We start from the raw sequence: 16,661 nt of genomic DNA on the forward strand, positions 1-16,661 counted from the left end.
AAACATTTAACCCACAAGAAAACAGTTTAAAAGTAGCCCAGTTCTGTGGGAAAACCGCAGCCTTGGCAGCCCTGGTCAGTTGTTCAAAGCAAAACGAGTAACATTGTGTACAACAGATCAAGGTATCATATGAGGTTTGTGCAGTTAACAGAACAATAAATGAAATTTAAACTGTCTGAAATTATACAGAATAACCATGGATTTTACATTTTTAAAATGTCAGACATCTACTGTGACAGTGTAAGATGTTTAGATAACCAAACCCAGATTTAACTAATAGTTTTTTTGTTTTGTTTTTTTTATTACAGATATTCATTAAACATTTTAAATACCCTCATACCTCAAAGACATACTGCACAATAATTTGGTCTTTCATTCCCTTGTTTCCCGTGATTGTAAGCAAAACACTTCATTCATGCTTATAATGCCGTTACATTCTTTGCAACAACAAAAAAAGTTCCCTTCATTCTTTGTGGTTTTATACATCATATCTCAAATAGATATACAAGTTTAATCTGAAGATGTCTGCATAATATGCTTGCAGTTCAACCAAGTACATTCATGTAAACTGGCAGCATAACAACTGTTATCATAAGTAGAACTGCAAAAATGCTTCAATGCATTAAGCATTAACAAAGATACAATTAGATTCTGAGATGTTAGAGTAGATTGGTTTACTAACTTATCTAAAAATAAAACAAAGTGCAGATTTTAAGAGAATTATTCAGTTACAGGTACTATTTGGAGATTAAACAATATACAAATAAGACTAACATTCAGGTTGAGAATGTAATTCCCATACTTCTTTACCTTCACCCTGTACCTGAAAAGACACTTTAGAAGAATATGAGGCACAAGTTACAAAAAGTGCAACGATTGCTGTTTTTATAAGGCTATGCTAAACTCCTTAGCTGAGCAAAAATGTATCTTGCAAATGTTTGATTTCCTTTCTTTGTTTCCCTCTCAACGAAGTTAAGAACCTTAAAGGTCACTATTATTTATTTATTTTTTTAACATAATAAAGATTAATTCATTGCACTTGTTGTCTAGATGCTATGAATGTAAACTTCAATCTCTCCATTTCACAGAGATTTGGGGTTTTGGTCCTGGGTAAATTACAATCACCTTTCACATCATAAAGACTGTGATTTAGTTTACCACGTGGTATAACTGAGAGGGAGAATGATTTATTTGGGCAGGTCAGTACAGGTCACTGAGGCCTGCTACTTTCCGGGCCTTCTGCATCAAGGCTCGCAACTGGAACTGTTTTCTGGAGAGGAGGCGCACATGCTGCACACAACAGGATATTCACATTAATATATTTCAAATATTGTGTTTTAGCTTGGCCAACAAGACAATGACAAAAAGGGCCGTTGACTAACCTTGAGGAAGACATCCAAGTCAATGACATCTCTGCGTAACGCTTCACCCAAGTAGAAGATAGTGTCTTCTATGGCATTTTCTTCAGCGTAGAGGTTCAGAATCTGCTTATAAAGAGGAGCGGTCGGCACAATCACTTCATCGAGGTCATTGTCCTCAGATTGGTTCTGCATTCTCTCCAGTGCAACAGTCAGCTCCTCATCTTTCTGCTTGAGGCTATCAATGTTTTTGTCCACATCAGCCTGTGATTCAATGGAAAGAACATGTTTGATTTTTACATTTTATAAAATATTTAAAGGAGAACTCCGGTCAATTTTAACATTGAGCTCATTTTTTTGTACATTTGGAGTGCTGTCAATACAGAGAATACAGTCGATTGTCGAGTTCACGCGCGTGATCATAGGTAACTAAACCTATGCGCGTGAACTCGACAATCGACTACTTTGGACTTCGACCGAAAACAGGATGTAAATACAGGTATGAGCGCTGGCTGAATTATTATCATTTTTATTCATATCTTTCACATCTACTGCAGTCAGATTCACCCGTGTTCACTCTGAAGGAATAATCTAACATTGGCTGTGCACTTGTAATGACACATCAAGGATGTTAAGAGGCTAAAAGCAGGTTTAAAACTTGCCCTATTGAAGTCAACAGGGTGCAAATTTTAAAAAGAGGATAACATAGTGTAGGCAACACCGATTTTTGTCGTTGTTCTCTGTATTGACAGCACTCCAAATGTACAAAAAAATGAGCTCAATGTTAAAATTGACCGGAGTTCTCCTTTAATAGTACAACGCTTAAATATCATCAACAACAAATCAGAATGTTTGGCTCATTTCAACTGTAGCTGTATAATTACGAATGTTTCTCTTGTACCATCTCCAGGTCTAGTTTGGTCACCATCTCCTCCAGCTTCTGGTGGCCTCTCTTCAGGTCCTCCTCTGTCCTTTTCAGGGCATCCAGCTCTGCCTGTGCTCGATCCATCTCTTCTTTCATCCGCCAGCGCAATTTGTCACTGACCGCAGACACCAAAGATGCACGGATTGTGTCCTCTCCGATGGTACCATCACGAGTGGGCCCTGAAACACAGCAAAAATATTTGCAGGGGTTTGAAAGTACAGTTTTTTTGGAATAAGTTTGTTCACTACCGTTGAAAGATTTTTGGTTGGTAAGATTTATTAATGTTCTTAAAAGTAGTGTCTTAAGTTGCTCAAAAAGGCTGCATTTATTTGATCAAAAATACAGTAAAAACAGAAATATTAAGTATTATTACAGTTTAAAGGGATGGTTCAGAGTAATTTCAACCTAGGGTCCTTTGCACCATGACCTTGAGCCAAACATCCCCCCAGAAGCTTTTTTTTCCCTTGGTCGAATATTATTAAAGTTAGAGCTTATTTAGAGATATCAGCAGAATGGCTTAGTGCAGGCGCTAATGGAATTTAGGCTGTATCTCGTAAATTACCCCACTAATAATGCCGGGAATGGTACCAAACTTCTACAGAAGTACAAATAGGTGCTGTACTCATAAAACAAGGCATTGCAAAGTTTGTAAGTACATCAGGAGTTTATTTAAATAACACTTGCCTGACGGTTTATGCTACTGCTAACCCGGACGTCGAGGTCACTTCCGTGATTTGGGAAAAGCCCGTAAAAGTCCTGGCAGAAAGCGATGCATAAGGATGTAGTGTAACAACGAAGAAAACTAATAGGAATGAACTAATATTTTGTTGGTAGTACCAGTTTGCAACAATTATTAGTTAACACTAAGTTGTCAACACTTCGGAAAAAAATTATAAAAAATGTTGGATATACTGGCTTTCTGCCAGGACTTTTACGTGCTTTTCCCAAATCACTGAAGTGACGTCGACGTCCGGGTTAGCAGTAGCATGAGCCGTCAGGCAAGTGTTATTTAAATAAACTCCTGATGTACTTACAAACTTTCCAATGCCTCGTTTTATGAGTACAGAACCTATTTGTACTACTGTAGAAGTTTGGTACCATTCTGGGCATTATTAGTGGGGTAATTTACGAGATACATCCTAGGATCCGTTAGCGCCTGCACTAAGCCATTCGGGCTGATTTCTCTAAATAAGCTCTAACTTTAATAATGTTCGACCAAGGGAAAAAAAGCTTCTGGGGGGGTGTTTGGCCCATCCCTTTAAAATAACTGTTTTCTATTTGAATATATGTTAAAATTCATTCCTGTATTTGCAAAGCTGATTTTTCAGCTTCATTACTCTAGTATTCAGTGTCACATTATCCTTCAGAAATGATTCTAATATGATGATTTGCTGCTAAAGAAATATTTCTTATTATTATCAATGTTGAAAACAGTTGTACCACTTGATATTTCCGTGGTAAACTATGATGCATTTTTTCCCCTTGAAAATGCAAAAAAGGTCTGCACTCTAGAAATCGTTTATTGTAAACAGGAGATAAAGTTAACAAAAGTTAACAACCGTTTCGGCTCTTGCACACAGTGTGCACACTGAGGAAGGCAAAGAGCCAACAGTTTGTTAACTTTATCTCCTGTTTACAATAAAAGATTTTTAGAGTGCAGACCTTTTTTGCATTTTTGGATTGATACATAGGTCTCAGCACCAAATTAGCTGGGAGAGCGCAGTGAGTGTGTTGACCGGATTCTTTGAAGAAATCTTATATGATAACATTATAAATGACTTTACTGTCACTTTTTATCAATTTAATCTATCCTTGCTGAAAAAAAGTTTATTTTATTTTTTAAATCTTACCACTAACCCCAGTGGTAGTGTACTTGTTTCTGAGACAGATACAGGATTAGAAATGCATTCGTTTTTTTTTATTCTTGGTTTCTGAGATTTCACTACTATTGCTCACCCACTGTAGTAACAGGCGACACCGTGGTATAGAGAGATGACCCGGTAGAGGGGTATCCAGAAGCTGTTGCAGGGTAAGGGTAGCCCTGAAATCCCCTGACAGACAGAAAAGAAAATATGGTCACGCTTTATATCAGGTGGCCTTAAGTTAAACATTTGATACAATATACTTATAATGTTCATACATGATGATGCATTGTAATTACATTTAATGCAATTAATTAACATTTGTAGTTACACTGTTATCTCTTTTTAATCCAGTGAATCCAAATAATTCTTCAAAGAAGGAAAATACGATTATATTCATGATTCGTTATAGGAACACTTGCATGAGCATCGAGCGGCAATTTCAAAGAGATCTAGCATGATTATATTCTGGTTAAGCCTTCATTACAAAAAAAAGTTGGAATCCTATAGAGAATATCTGTTCAGAAAATGTATTGTTAATTAAAGCCGTATTCGTCTGAAGTTTGTTATTTTTCCTGCTATTCTCTCCTGGAAATACTGTTCACTCATACCATGTATTATTCTGGAGTTTGCCAATTCTGCTCACTAATTTAATAAAATTATTAATTCCTACTCATGTATGTTGTTTCATTTGTGCCAAAAAAACAGCCTTGAGTCTATCGCAAGATTTTCACGAGTCTCTAGAGAAACTTATGGTGCTTTCACCAAGTGTGTATTTTGATTTACAGCAGGGGTTCTCAACTTTGACCCTCCAAATCCACTTTCCGGCAGCGTTATGCTCTAATCTTTTAATGCTGGTATAAAAATAAATGTCTTTTTGCTGCAAAATGCATGCTTGACTGTCCCACTTTATATTAGGTGTCTTTAACTACCATGTATTACCATTTAAATTAATGATATTGTATACATACATGTTCTTACATTGTACTTATTTTTAAAAATACGTGCGTGTAGTTACAGCTGTAATTACACTGTTGACCCTCACTTTACATTGTAATTCCTCCCTTAAACCTAACCGTATCACCAAAACGATTTATTTTTTGATAAGTACATAGTAATTAAGGTCACCTTATATAAAAAGTGACCAAAATATTCTGTTACAATGGATGTCAATGAAATAAGAGGAGGATCGGATTTAAGTCTTTAGACATGGGTCAGATGACCAGATATCTGATATGTATTGGATTTAGAAACGCATATGAAAGAGGCCCAAATCAGATGAGAAAAATTGTATGTGTTTTTGCTGTCTCGCATAACAAGACCACTGATCAGTGGCAGATGTCTGAGAACCAAACTACCGTTTGGGGTCAGAATGGTTTTTAAATATTTTTTTTTCTCTTATGCTCATCAAGGCTGCATTTATATGAACAAAAATATAGTAAAAACAGTAATATTTTAATATTATTACAATTTAAAATAACTGTTTTATATACATCTTTTTTTAGTTCTTTGATGAATAGAACATTCAAAAGATCAGGATTTATTTAAAATTGATTATCTTTTGTTACATTATAAATGTCTTTATTGTTACTTTTGATCAATTTAATGCATCCTTGCTCAAAAGCATTTTTTTTTTTTTCACAAAAAACCCCCCACAACTTTAAACTTTTGTGTACATAGTCAACTGGTAGACCATATGGTCAAGATTTGTGACTTGCACACTGAAAGCACTTACCCTGAATTGGCTGGATGTCCTTGACTATAAGGCAAGCCTGGTGTGCTTGGCATGTAGGAAGCTGGAAAGAAAAATTAAATGATATAATTACTGCTGATGCCCGAAGTCAAATGCTAACCTAAATCTTAAAATACATTATCTATCAGATCCAATATATTGCGCTGAACCAAAACAATCAGACGCAAGTATATGCTTACTGTTAGGTGGGCCTGCTGCCGGGTAAGCTGGGTAAGTTGCCTGAGTGCTGGGCCGTGAGAAGACTGGTGGTTCATCTCCGAACACCGCAATCATCACCTGGATCAGTCCCAATAAATTAGACTGGGGCTAAAGAAGAGAAGACCAAAGCAAATGAAAGATGCATGAGTTTACACCCTCCTGAATTAAACATACAAAGATAAAAAAAAATATAAAAAAACACTTACAGGTTTCCATTCATGCAGGTATGGGAGGTAAATCTTTCCATTGGCATCAACGTGTTTCCCGGGTTTTATCATCATGGCACTTGTGGGTTTGACAAAACAGATGGGAGGGTTGTAGGGATACGTGTCAAGAAGCCACAGGCAGATGGGAATGTTGTACACATTTCCTATAGAAGAGGAAAATATTAAATAGGGAAAAGGGTTCAACACAAGGACTTTATTCATCTGGATACAGCTGGATTGTATTTTAAAGCAGTCTGAAGAGTGGAGAAACTTCTTCTTTGAAAGCAGTGTATCCATACCTCGGTAGTTTACTGGCACCGTTCCTGTGAGACTCAGCAGCTCTTTGGTAGAGCCATCATTGAACACTAAAATAAAAAATAAAATGCTGAATGAGTGTAGGCCAGGGAAATATATTTATAGTACAAATTGAGGTACTATACGGTTATCCGGACCACACCTGACCACACGTGACCACAACCGCTCTTGGTTGGTCGTAACCCCAGTAATGGGTAGGTTTAGGGGCGGGGTTGGGGTAGGTCATCACATGTGGTCCGGATAACCGTATAGTACCCAAATTGAGCTGATATCAATTGGTATACATATAATTAAAAATGAAAACAAAAGTATAAATGACTTCATACTGCCAAATTTAAAACCTTGCGAACTTTTTATGTTCATGTTATCTTTACTGAAAATAAATGTTAAGTGCATATAAAAACGACATTTAAACATTTGTAAGTGTGTTTGAAGTTTAGAGCCACAGTAAGTCTTACCGTAGTTGTCCAACACAGGTTTAAGATCTTTATAGTGAGACGTCACGTTTAAGTCGCGTGCGGTCAGATCCCTGTATTTATAAATCTGTGTACACAGAAAAACATTACCCAGATCACGTAAAACACTTTGTAAACATCTTCTCTGGTACGCAAGAGTTTAACATACCTTCGCCAGAATTTTCCGTAGAGAATTTTCGTTCATTGTCGTCATGTTTACAGTGATTATGAACTAATATATTACAAAAAAAAAAGATTGTACAGCGTTTACCAGTTAAATCATATAGTTGTGTTATGGATATAAACTCATAAAGACCAAATCATCGCATCCATAACAAACAAGGAAATCTCGGCTGAACTGGCATTACTTCACTTCCGGTCAGATGACTGATGACGCAGAACTCAGAAGTTGCACTTCATTGGTTGAAGTGTAGGTTCTACTTTACAACAGTTTTGCTTCAATAATAATTTTTAAACTTTAAAAATCCATATTCAGGATGTAGTGACTAGGTAAAATTCGACTTTTAAAGATCTTTAAAAATATTCAAATGTAAAACAGATGTTCAGGAAATCAAAACAAGCTTCTTTATTTGACACTTTCATTACACAATAATCATAATGGTAGGCACAAATCTATAATGACAGATTGTTAAAATGAAATTCAGTGTTGCCTTCACACCATAGACACAAAATAAGAACTTCTTTAAAAAAAATAAAAATAAAAAAAAGAACCGAATTATTTAAATACCAGAGCCAACACAGACTTTTGCAATTTTTTCTGTAGGAACGCTACTATAACGCTGTGTTCTGCTATTATTGTAATAAAAAAAACCAAACAAAAAAAAAAAAAACCATGAAAATGATTTAGTAGGCTATAGCAGCATTTTGCTTATGACATGTTTAAAACAGAATAACATAGAGGTCCTATGTAATTCGAGGTCATGTATTTGTGTATTTTACATAATGTTAATAAGAGTGTCATGGAAAATGGACATTAACAATATTAATGTACAACAATATTCAGTAAGTCGTGGGAGCCATCACACCACGTGATAAACCCACATTACTCTGTGGCAGAGTAGCTAAATCCATCAAAACGATCTGGATGCCCACAGCATTCTGATAGAAACCCTTGAAGGTCATATCCATAGCTACCGACATGTGATTTAAAGGGAGAATCATATCCGCCCATGTATGTCCTTGAGAACAATCAATAGACTTCAAGGAACAAAACACTCTGCAATCTTTATCGAGCAAAATCATCAAATTTCAGCCAGAAAGAGAAGACACTCACCACTAGTCAAAGACACTGTTAGGTGTTCATCTGATTCACGTAAATTAAATCGAAAGACCTTTGTTTAGATTTGAAATCTAACAGAAAGAAGGTCCCATCATAATTTATAGTAATGATGAATTTACATGATGATTTACAATAAGTGTATAATACAAGCAATCTGATGTCTGATATAGAAGTACATTACTCCTTATTGACACAAAACATGTAAAATGTACTTCCTAAAGGTAAAAGGGGACAAATGCATTTGAGGATTAGACAAACGTTTCAAGCATAACCTGAACATGGGAACTGCACAGTGCTGGCAATATCAACAAAAGCTTTTCAGTCCAAGCTTTGAAGTTTATAGTAGGTTTGCATTCATTTTCCAACAAGAATAGTTTTTTTTTTTTTTTTGAAGAGACCTTCATTTATTTGTCTTCTTTAGCCAATGCAATCATTTGTGATGCATTTGTCTAATAATGTAAATGAAAAGCATCACATCTGGATATTTAATCAAGCCACAATTCAAAGACCCCGAAGGCCATTCAAATACAAAAAGGCTAACAAAGAATAAATGCGATTCCATAGCATGTCCTATCGGAGATGTACCTTCTAATCGCAATCTATTGCACTATAACTTGTGATACACACACTGCATATGACTATTCTCTTTGCAAGAGAATGTAATGAATTATGTACATTTTATTAGGTTAGACTTCTTCTAAGCAAATGACAATACAAATCTTCCTCACATCCAGACATATGCTAATCTAACTGATGATGTAGTAATTCTCCTCCCCATCTCGTAAAGTGTTTTTCTAACATACACATCTGACAAATCAATATGAGAGGTTATTTTCTGAGCTATTACTTCCAGTTAAGAGTAAATAGTTTGTTTAATGTAAATATATTTAAGTGTGACAGACAGCGCTCATCCAGTCGTATAGCAACTCCAGTGTTGAGACCGTTAAAATGAGGTACAACTTCTTTCCTCTCCAGTAAAGGAGAGCGATGGGAACATCCCTAAGAAGACTGCAGGGCTGCCAGAATAAAGATTTCCCTTTTACACAGTCTGCTCTAAACGTCCAGCATCTGTGTAGGTGTTGCAGTGTTTGTGGTCTGTGGGGCTGCACTGCTTTCAAAGCCACGCCATGCACTTTCACTGCAAAGAGAAGGAGAGAACTGAGTAAACATGTACAGCACTACACAATTGTTTAATTATTCATGAATACTTGTATATTTATGTTATTGAGAGATTTATGTCATATAACCATGGTTGGATCATTTATTAAAGTGCCCCATTTATTATATTGTAATGGTTCCTAATTTTGTTTTGGAGGTCTGCTACAATTGGTTTACACGCAGGTTAAAAAAAACAACAACAAAAAAACACTTTAAAGGGTTAGTTCACCCAAAAATTTAAATTCTGTCATTAATTACTCACCCTCATGTCGTTCCAAACCAGATATTTTAATGAAATCTGAGAGACAGCTACGCAATTACTACCCTGGAAATCCAGAGTTCTCGCGAGGGCACAAATTGAATTTGATTGAATGTAATGATGCTCATTAAATATGCCCTTGTATCCGAGCTGCACCAATCACATCGGGTTATCTGATATAGGCGGGCCAGAGGCGAGCTAAACAGATGACGACAGCACAGTGACGTCGAAGTCATTAGTAAACATTGCAAGATAGCGATGGATGAACACCAGTTGTTTGAAACGGCTTTGGCCGCTACAATGAACGAGTTAGACTTGGCTTTTTATCTAAAAGAGGAACAGAAGACGCCGCTCGAATCGTTCCTTTGCAAGAAGGGCGTTTTTGCTGTTTTGCCGACCGGATACGGCAAGAGTCTAATCTACCAGTTAGCTCCGCTGGTAGCTAAGCGTATGGGGCTTGTTGTGATTGGTCGAAGTGTTATCCAATTGCGTGCTGTCAGATTTTCAAATGCATGCTTGGTGCCGCCCCTCGAGCTGGCCGATTTTCATTACTCAATGCCAGACCATTAATCTTTCATATTTGGGTCTGGATTTCCAGGCTACGCAATTACCACTTTGATGCTTCAAAAAGTTCATAAAGAGATCGTAAAACTAATCCATATGAATTGAGCGGTTTAGTCTATTTAGCATTTATTCTTTGTTTTTAAGAGACTCGATCGATTATGATGAACAGATTGAATTTAGGCTTTTTTTTTCACAAATAAACATCGATCAGCTAACATAAACACAAGCTCAAGCGAACATGCGTATCACACGGGAATGAACTTCATTGGTTCTCGCACGTCAAGCGAACATGCTTGAGCTTCCGCTTACCACAACTGATGTGTGAAGTGATAAATGTTTATAAGTGAATAAAAGCCTAAATTCAATCTGTTCATCATATAAAGCGAACGAGATCGGGAAAATTTTGATTAAACCAGAGATTAAAGACCTCTTTATGAACTATTTGAAACTTCAAATTGGTAGTTGCGTAGCTCTCAATGGAGGGACAGAAATCGCTCAGATTTTATTACAAATATCTTCATTTGTGTTCTAAAGATAAACGAAAGTATTACTGGTTTGAAACGACATGATGGTGAGTAATTATTAATGACAGATTTTTTGGGTGAGCTAACCCTTTAATTTTCTCATATACATTGTAGCATCACCTCTTTTCTCACAGTGTCTGAAACGGTTTGATAAATGATCTCTAAACCCCTCCTTTCTGAGAGCCTACTCTGCTGTCAGGTCTGATGGCCCAGTCTGTTGTGATTGGTCTACTGCAGGGGTGCCCAATCCTGCTCCTGCCGATCGACTGTCCTGCACAGTACATCTCCAACCTTAATCAAACACACCTGCCTTTAATTTTCAAGTGATCCTGAAGACCTTAATTGGTGGCTTCAGGTGTGTTTGATTAGGGTTGGAGATGAACTGCAGGACAGTCGATCGGCAGGAGCAGGATTGGGCACCCCTGGTCTACTGCTTACAGCGTGTGTTGGAAACGAAATGCCCATTACCATTTCTGAATTTCACCTCCTCCACTTGTATACACAGTGATATGAACAGTAACAAGGCCGTAGGTTTTACCGTATCAATTCGAGCCCATGGACTCGACATGTCGATGACAAGAACCAAACTCTTCCAGGCCTCAGCAACAATTACAGTGTTTGAGGGTGGGTCAAATTAGATGTGGTTCGCGGGAAGCCAATGAACATGCTAATTTGTTATAAACCTACATAGGTTTACGGAGGAAGTAAGACTTCAGAATCGGTTCTTTCTTTAAGGAGACATAACTTAATTTATCGTATATCGCTATTTACACACAACATGAAAAGTAACATCTAAAAAAGCATAATAGGGCCACCAGCTAACAGAATAAAGGAATTTACCAGATCATGACACCACACAGCGGCAGTTCATACAGTCTTGGCCGTTGTCATCTGGCGGGTTCAGTTTCCTCAACTTATGCTGCCTGATTTCACGGACGAGTGTGTAAAAGGCATCTTCCACTCCCTAATCAGAAACACACACACATATACATTCAGTTTTATACATCCAACCATACAATGAAATTAGGACAGCTTGATACTTTATTATCAAAATGATTGGTTATACAACAGAATATATTTGGCTGAAATGTTTCTAACCTGTCTTGTCTTGGCTGAGGTTTCAATGTAGGGTATACCGTAGCTACGGGCGAGTTCCTGGGCTTGCCTTGTGTCCACAGTACGTGCCGGTAGGTCACATTTATTACCCACAAGCACCATAGGCACATCATCTGAGTCTTTAACCCTTTTAATCTGTTCCCTTTAAAAAGCAGTGCAAACAATCCACATTTATAATGATATTTATTATAAGAAACAAAAATATGTATTTTTATGTGTTTCCTATCATTTAACCTGTACTGATGAATGTCCTCAAAAGACTTGGTATTGTTGATGGCAAAGACGCAGAGAAAGCCCTCTCCGGTCCTCATGTACTGGTCTCTCATCGCACTGTACTCTTCCTGACCTGCAGTATCCAGGATATCTAACAGACACGTCTCTCCATCAATCACCACCTGTTTCCTGTATGAGTCCTGTGAGGAAGAAATATCCAATGTAAGAGGCAATAATATTTGATTCAAATAAAGTATCATGGTTTTATAGAATAACACTGTTAAAATACATGATATATATAATATAAACAATCATCTTATGTCTGTTATTTATTATAACAAATGCTTGCAGAGGGCGCCAACGCCTGGTGATTGTTGTTGTTACACTTTACAGTATGATCAAGAATCCTCATTTAAAATTGGCCAAACTTTATTTAATTGAAATGTTTACTTAATCTTACATACTATATGGCCACTTCTTTACAGTAGAAATGCTACAACCACTGTAATTTCCTGAACAAGAATATGTGGACATCAAAACATGCAAACTTCACGCGATGAACAGTTTGCATATTTAGAAACATATTGATGTATTCTCCTGTGTTGGCGTAGGTTTATAAATTATTTACCTTTCAAATCTGATGAAATGACGCACATCGCGTTCCCAGATGAACGTTATAAGCAACCCAAACTCACAGCATATGCAGAGATGGTGTGTGAGATGCACTCCACGCATGTAAATGATAACAGTTCATGTGGAGCAGCATTTACTGTGAATGGATCCGCTCATATTACAAATATGTAATATTATATATATATATTAAACCATAAAAAATATATTAAATTGCAATCGAGGATTTTTAAAATCGAGTACTCGAATTTAATCGAGGAATCATGACAGCTCTAATTGTGAATTCTCTTACCGCTCAATTGACACTGCAATATACAGTGAAATATATTCTGTTACTGATAAAGAGAAAGTGGAAACTGTGGATTATTTGACCAAAGTGGGGCGAATGTTTTACCCTCAGATTAAATTTTGATGTTTTCTATTCATAAATTATTTTATTCGAAAATATGGAACTATATTCTGCATTGAGGTCTGGGTTTTTTTTGCAATCATGAGAACTCTAAGAAGTTTTGGCATGTTATTGATTATGGCAATGTTAATGTATTTGGTCTTCACGGACTAGATCTACTATGCTGCTGCAGTCGCAAGTATGGACTTATAGACACGCTGTCATGCGCATGTAAGATATGCTGCTGCATGAACAGAAATACATAAATCTAATAGCAGACCAAGACAGGAGGAGCTGGGGGAGGTGGAGGGTTTCAGGGCATACAATGAACCAAACTAAATGTTAGGCAAGCAATCTCATTGGCTGCAGGATCAGCAGAGAACAAACAGCTTGTGCCATGTGGTAATGGTGTAACTGCTTGCAGATTGCATGTAAAGGACCTATCAGCCTGTGCCATCTGAATTTCATAACTGAACATATAATAAACTATTACATATGAGACAAAGGTAATGACAGAAACTACCATTTTGACTTTAGGCTTACCTCAATGGTTGGGTCGTATTCATCAACAAAGTGGTTCTGAATGAGCTGGATGGTCAGAGCACTCTTGCCCACACCACCTGCACCTACCACCACCAACTTATATTCTGTCATTCTCACTGCTGCGGAGTCAGAAACTGAAAGAAACCAAGAAGGAACAAGGAAATGTGAGATTTTTTTTATAAAATGAATCATTATAGGACTTATACACTTGAAACAGTCTGTTGAACAAGTTAAAATAAGCTTACAAGGAAACAGAACTGACAGTTCATTCAATAAAAAAGTAAACGGGGGATTCCAGTCAACATCCATGAAGAGTATACCAGTGCTTCCTGGAGTAAAGCACTTGTCTTGCTGACAATATTTAAGACAGATAAAATGACCCTTGTCTAGTGATGTAACACTGGACAAAAAAAAAATCTATTTTGGGCTGCAGCGGAAACTTGCCAACAGGACTTTCCCTTATAGTGATCTATTTGTGTTATTAGTTCAAATGTTTGATTCAGTGCCAGCAGAATCTATTTCACTCATAACCTGTGTAATTTCATCCCTTTCAAACTAGATTTGAAATTCTGACAATCTACTTAATAAATGATGGATCCTCAGGAGAAGATGCACGTCAAAGAACCTAATAACATCTGATCATCTAAGATGTGCTTGGATTTTTTTTTTCTGAATATTTATCTGAAAGTATTTCCTAAACCATTTTTGTGAATTTGTTTTCATGGAGCAGTTAATAAAGTAACCAAATATGAGTAAAATAAATCGTATTATACAACTATTCTATTCTTTGCTAATGAGAAAAAATAAAGTATGGTTCATCTGAATTTCTGTGCACTGTTAAAAAACATCAGTCAAGCCATCAGGTTCAGCTTTGTCACTGGACACTGCATCAAGTATTCCATTTGAAAATCTATTTTTAGCTCCTCCACCTGTCATGTAGCCTTACCTGTGAAATTTACAACTTTTATATTGCCTTTAGGCTCTGGATCACATGTCAGGCAAAACAACTTTTAATTACCGAATCAAAAGAGGTTTTTTTGCCCATAAAATTAGTGATCACACTGTACCAGGTAGGATACCTCACCCTTTAAAAACACACACAGTCCCACACCAATATATATATATATATATATATATATATATATATATATATATATATGTGTGTGTGTGTGTGTGTGTGTGTGTGTGTGTGTAGGCAGGCTATGTATATGTGTAATAAATCCCTTTCATTTTTCCCATTACCGCTGAAATGCAATGACATCACCTTTATTGACTTTTCAGACGATGCGCAATGTAAACAACGTAGTCATTTTAGTGAGTGGATCTCTGCTAGCCCTACAATACAATGGCAACCAATCTATGTGATGACATAATAAGTTTCAAAAACGTAAAGACTCGAGTAGGCTACAAAAACTAGTCTTTATAGAAACGTTTCTTGCTCTGTTGATTTAAATAAACTTATTTCTCCTGCATCGACCATTATGTCCATAGTAGCTACGCAACACCGCTGTATGTAGCCTATATGAATATAGTTGCACAGCTCGCTACAATGTAACGAACTAGAAATGAATGGAATTCAGGCGCGCGCACTGATTTGACGCATTTGTTTCGTTTTCCATGTTCACTACAGGAGTAGTTCTTCAGTTTCGAGATGCTGGTGAAATGATTTACGCCTCGATGGCCAAAAAAAATAAATAAAAAATAAATAAAAAATTAATTCCGTCCAGCGTCTACAAGGAACATTTTGTTGCTGCTGTTATTCCTGCACGACACACAGCATAGAAAGACAGCAGCTGGACTAGTACTTACAGAATCCACGGCGCTGTTCGCTCGTCTCGACGACACTCAGCACAAGTCAATAATATGTCGACATCCTTCCCGCTGCTCCCCTCAATACTCCGTTGCTCTCAACTATTTTCGTCATTAGACAGCTCGTGTTATTCTTGTTCTTCTTCTCGCGCGCTACAGATTCGCTGAAGCAGATGCGAGCAACACAAACATCGAACAACGAGCTGCCGGTGTGGGTCGACTGATAGGCGAGCGAGCAGTGTGTGTGTGTGTGTGTGAGAGAGAGTGTTGTGTGTGTAGGGGGAAGAAGAAGAAGAAGAGGGAGCTTAGAGCCACAGCACACGCCCAAACCCTGTGTGTTTCAATACACACAACACACACTCTCTCAACCCTTTACATTACAGGTGGGCTGTCTTATGTTGCAAACACAAAAATAACATCGTTTCTTTTTCTTTCTTTCTTTCTTTCTTTCTTTCTTTCTTTCTTTCTTTCTTTCTTTCTTTCTTTCTTTCTTTTTTTTTCTATTTTTCATTGCAGATCATTCCCCATATAGAGTTTAATTCTCATAAAATCACTGACAATTAGAGGGAAATTTCAGATGACAAACTCTTGATGACAAAAATTATTGTTGGCTAATTCTTTTTTCTTTCTTTGATTCTTTCTTTTCATCATTTTTACAGAACAATGTCCATATAGAATTAAAAGATCAGTTTCTTTCTTAAAAATAGTTTTAAAAATCACTGACAATCAGAAGGAAATTTCAAATTATAAACACTTAAGTGTCTCAACCTTAAAAACATATTTTTTTATTTTATTATTATTACAGAACAATGACAATATAGCAAAGTTATTGTTTTTGTAATGTTTTTTTTATTATTATTTAAAAACTGACATATTTCTTTATTTTCATCTCAAACGCTTATTAAACTTGTTTTATCGAGATGAGTTTTGTGTGTCTGAGGGACGTATACAGCGAATATATCCAAAACATTACTGAGTCCTTTGAAAAATAGTTAATGATTCTCTATAAAAAACAAAAAAAACAATGATGGAGTATATTTGATAAGCAGACGATATATATGTGCCGTTACTGTATTTCTCATGTA

At 36.6% G+C, this 16,661-nt stretch overlaps 2 protein-coding genes across 2 annotated transcripts; both read right to left on the reverse strand.

Annotated features, from left to right (window-relative positions):
* Positions 1–277: 277 nt before the first annotated feature.
* On the reverse strand, positions 278–7,504 carry tsg101b (tumor susceptibility 101b). Its single transcript, XM_084110369.1, has 10 exons — positions 7,242–7,504; positions 7,076–7,160; positions 6,602–6,667; positions 6,303–6,466; positions 6,078–6,204; positions 5,881–5,941; positions 4,240–4,334; positions 2,260–2,462; positions 1,383–1,622; positions 278–1,290 (listed from the first exon to the last, which is right to left on the reverse strand). The coding sequence occupies exons 1-10, from the start codon at positions 7,284–7,286 to the stop codon at positions 1,201–1,203; spliced, it is 1,176 nt and encodes a 391-aa protein (XP_083966495.1). The 5' UTR covers positions 7,287–7,504; the 3' UTR covers positions 278–1,200.
* Positions 7,505–7,634: 130 nt separating this feature from the next.
* On the reverse strand, positions 7,635–15,913 carry hrasb (HRas proto-oncogene, GTPase b). Its single transcript, XM_084108208.1, has 6 exons — positions 15,577–15,913; positions 13,768–13,901; positions 12,228–12,406; positions 11,976–12,135; positions 11,718–11,841; positions 7,635–9,510 (listed from the first exon to the last, which is right to left on the reverse strand). The coding sequence occupies exons 2-5, from the start codon at positions 13,876–13,878 to the stop codon at positions 11,722–11,724; spliced, it is 570 nt and encodes a 189-aa protein (XP_083964334.1). The 5' UTR covers positions 13,879–13,901; positions 15,577–15,913; the 3' UTR covers positions 7,635–9,510; positions 11,718–11,721.
* Between the last annotated feature and the right edge of the window lie 748 nt (positions 15,914–16,661).

This window comes from Abramis brama, assembly GCF_963993115.1.
Source record: "Abramis brama genome assembly, chromosome: 3".
Lineage (NCBI taxonomy): Eukaryota > Metazoa > Chordata > Actinopteri > Cypriniformes > Leuciscidae > Abramis > Abramis brama.

Coding starts and splice junctions, on each gene's coding strand:
- hrasb (XM_084108208.1), bottom strand. CDS start 13,878: ATGACAGAATATAAGTTGGTGGTGGTAGGTGCAGGTGGTGTGGGCAAG. Junction 12,407..13,767: donor AATACGACCCAACCATTGAG/GTAAGCCTAAAG, acceptor TCTTCCTCACAG/GACTCATACAGGAAACAGGT. Junction 11,842..11,975: donor CCTCAGCCAAGACAAGACAG/GTTAGAAACATT, acceptor GTTTCTGATTAG/GGAGTGGAAGATGCCTTTTA.
- tsg101b (XM_084110369.1), bottom strand. CDS start 7,286: ATGACGACAATGAACGAAAATTCTCTACGGAAAATTCTGGCGAAG. Junction 6,467..6,601: donor GGTGCCAGTAAACTACCGAG/GTATGGATACAC, acceptor CCTCTTCTATAG/GAAATGTGTACAACATTCCC. Junction 1,623..2,259: donor CCAAACTAGACCTGGAGATG/GTACAAGAGAAA, acceptor ATTGAATCACAG/GCTGATGTGGACAAAAACAT.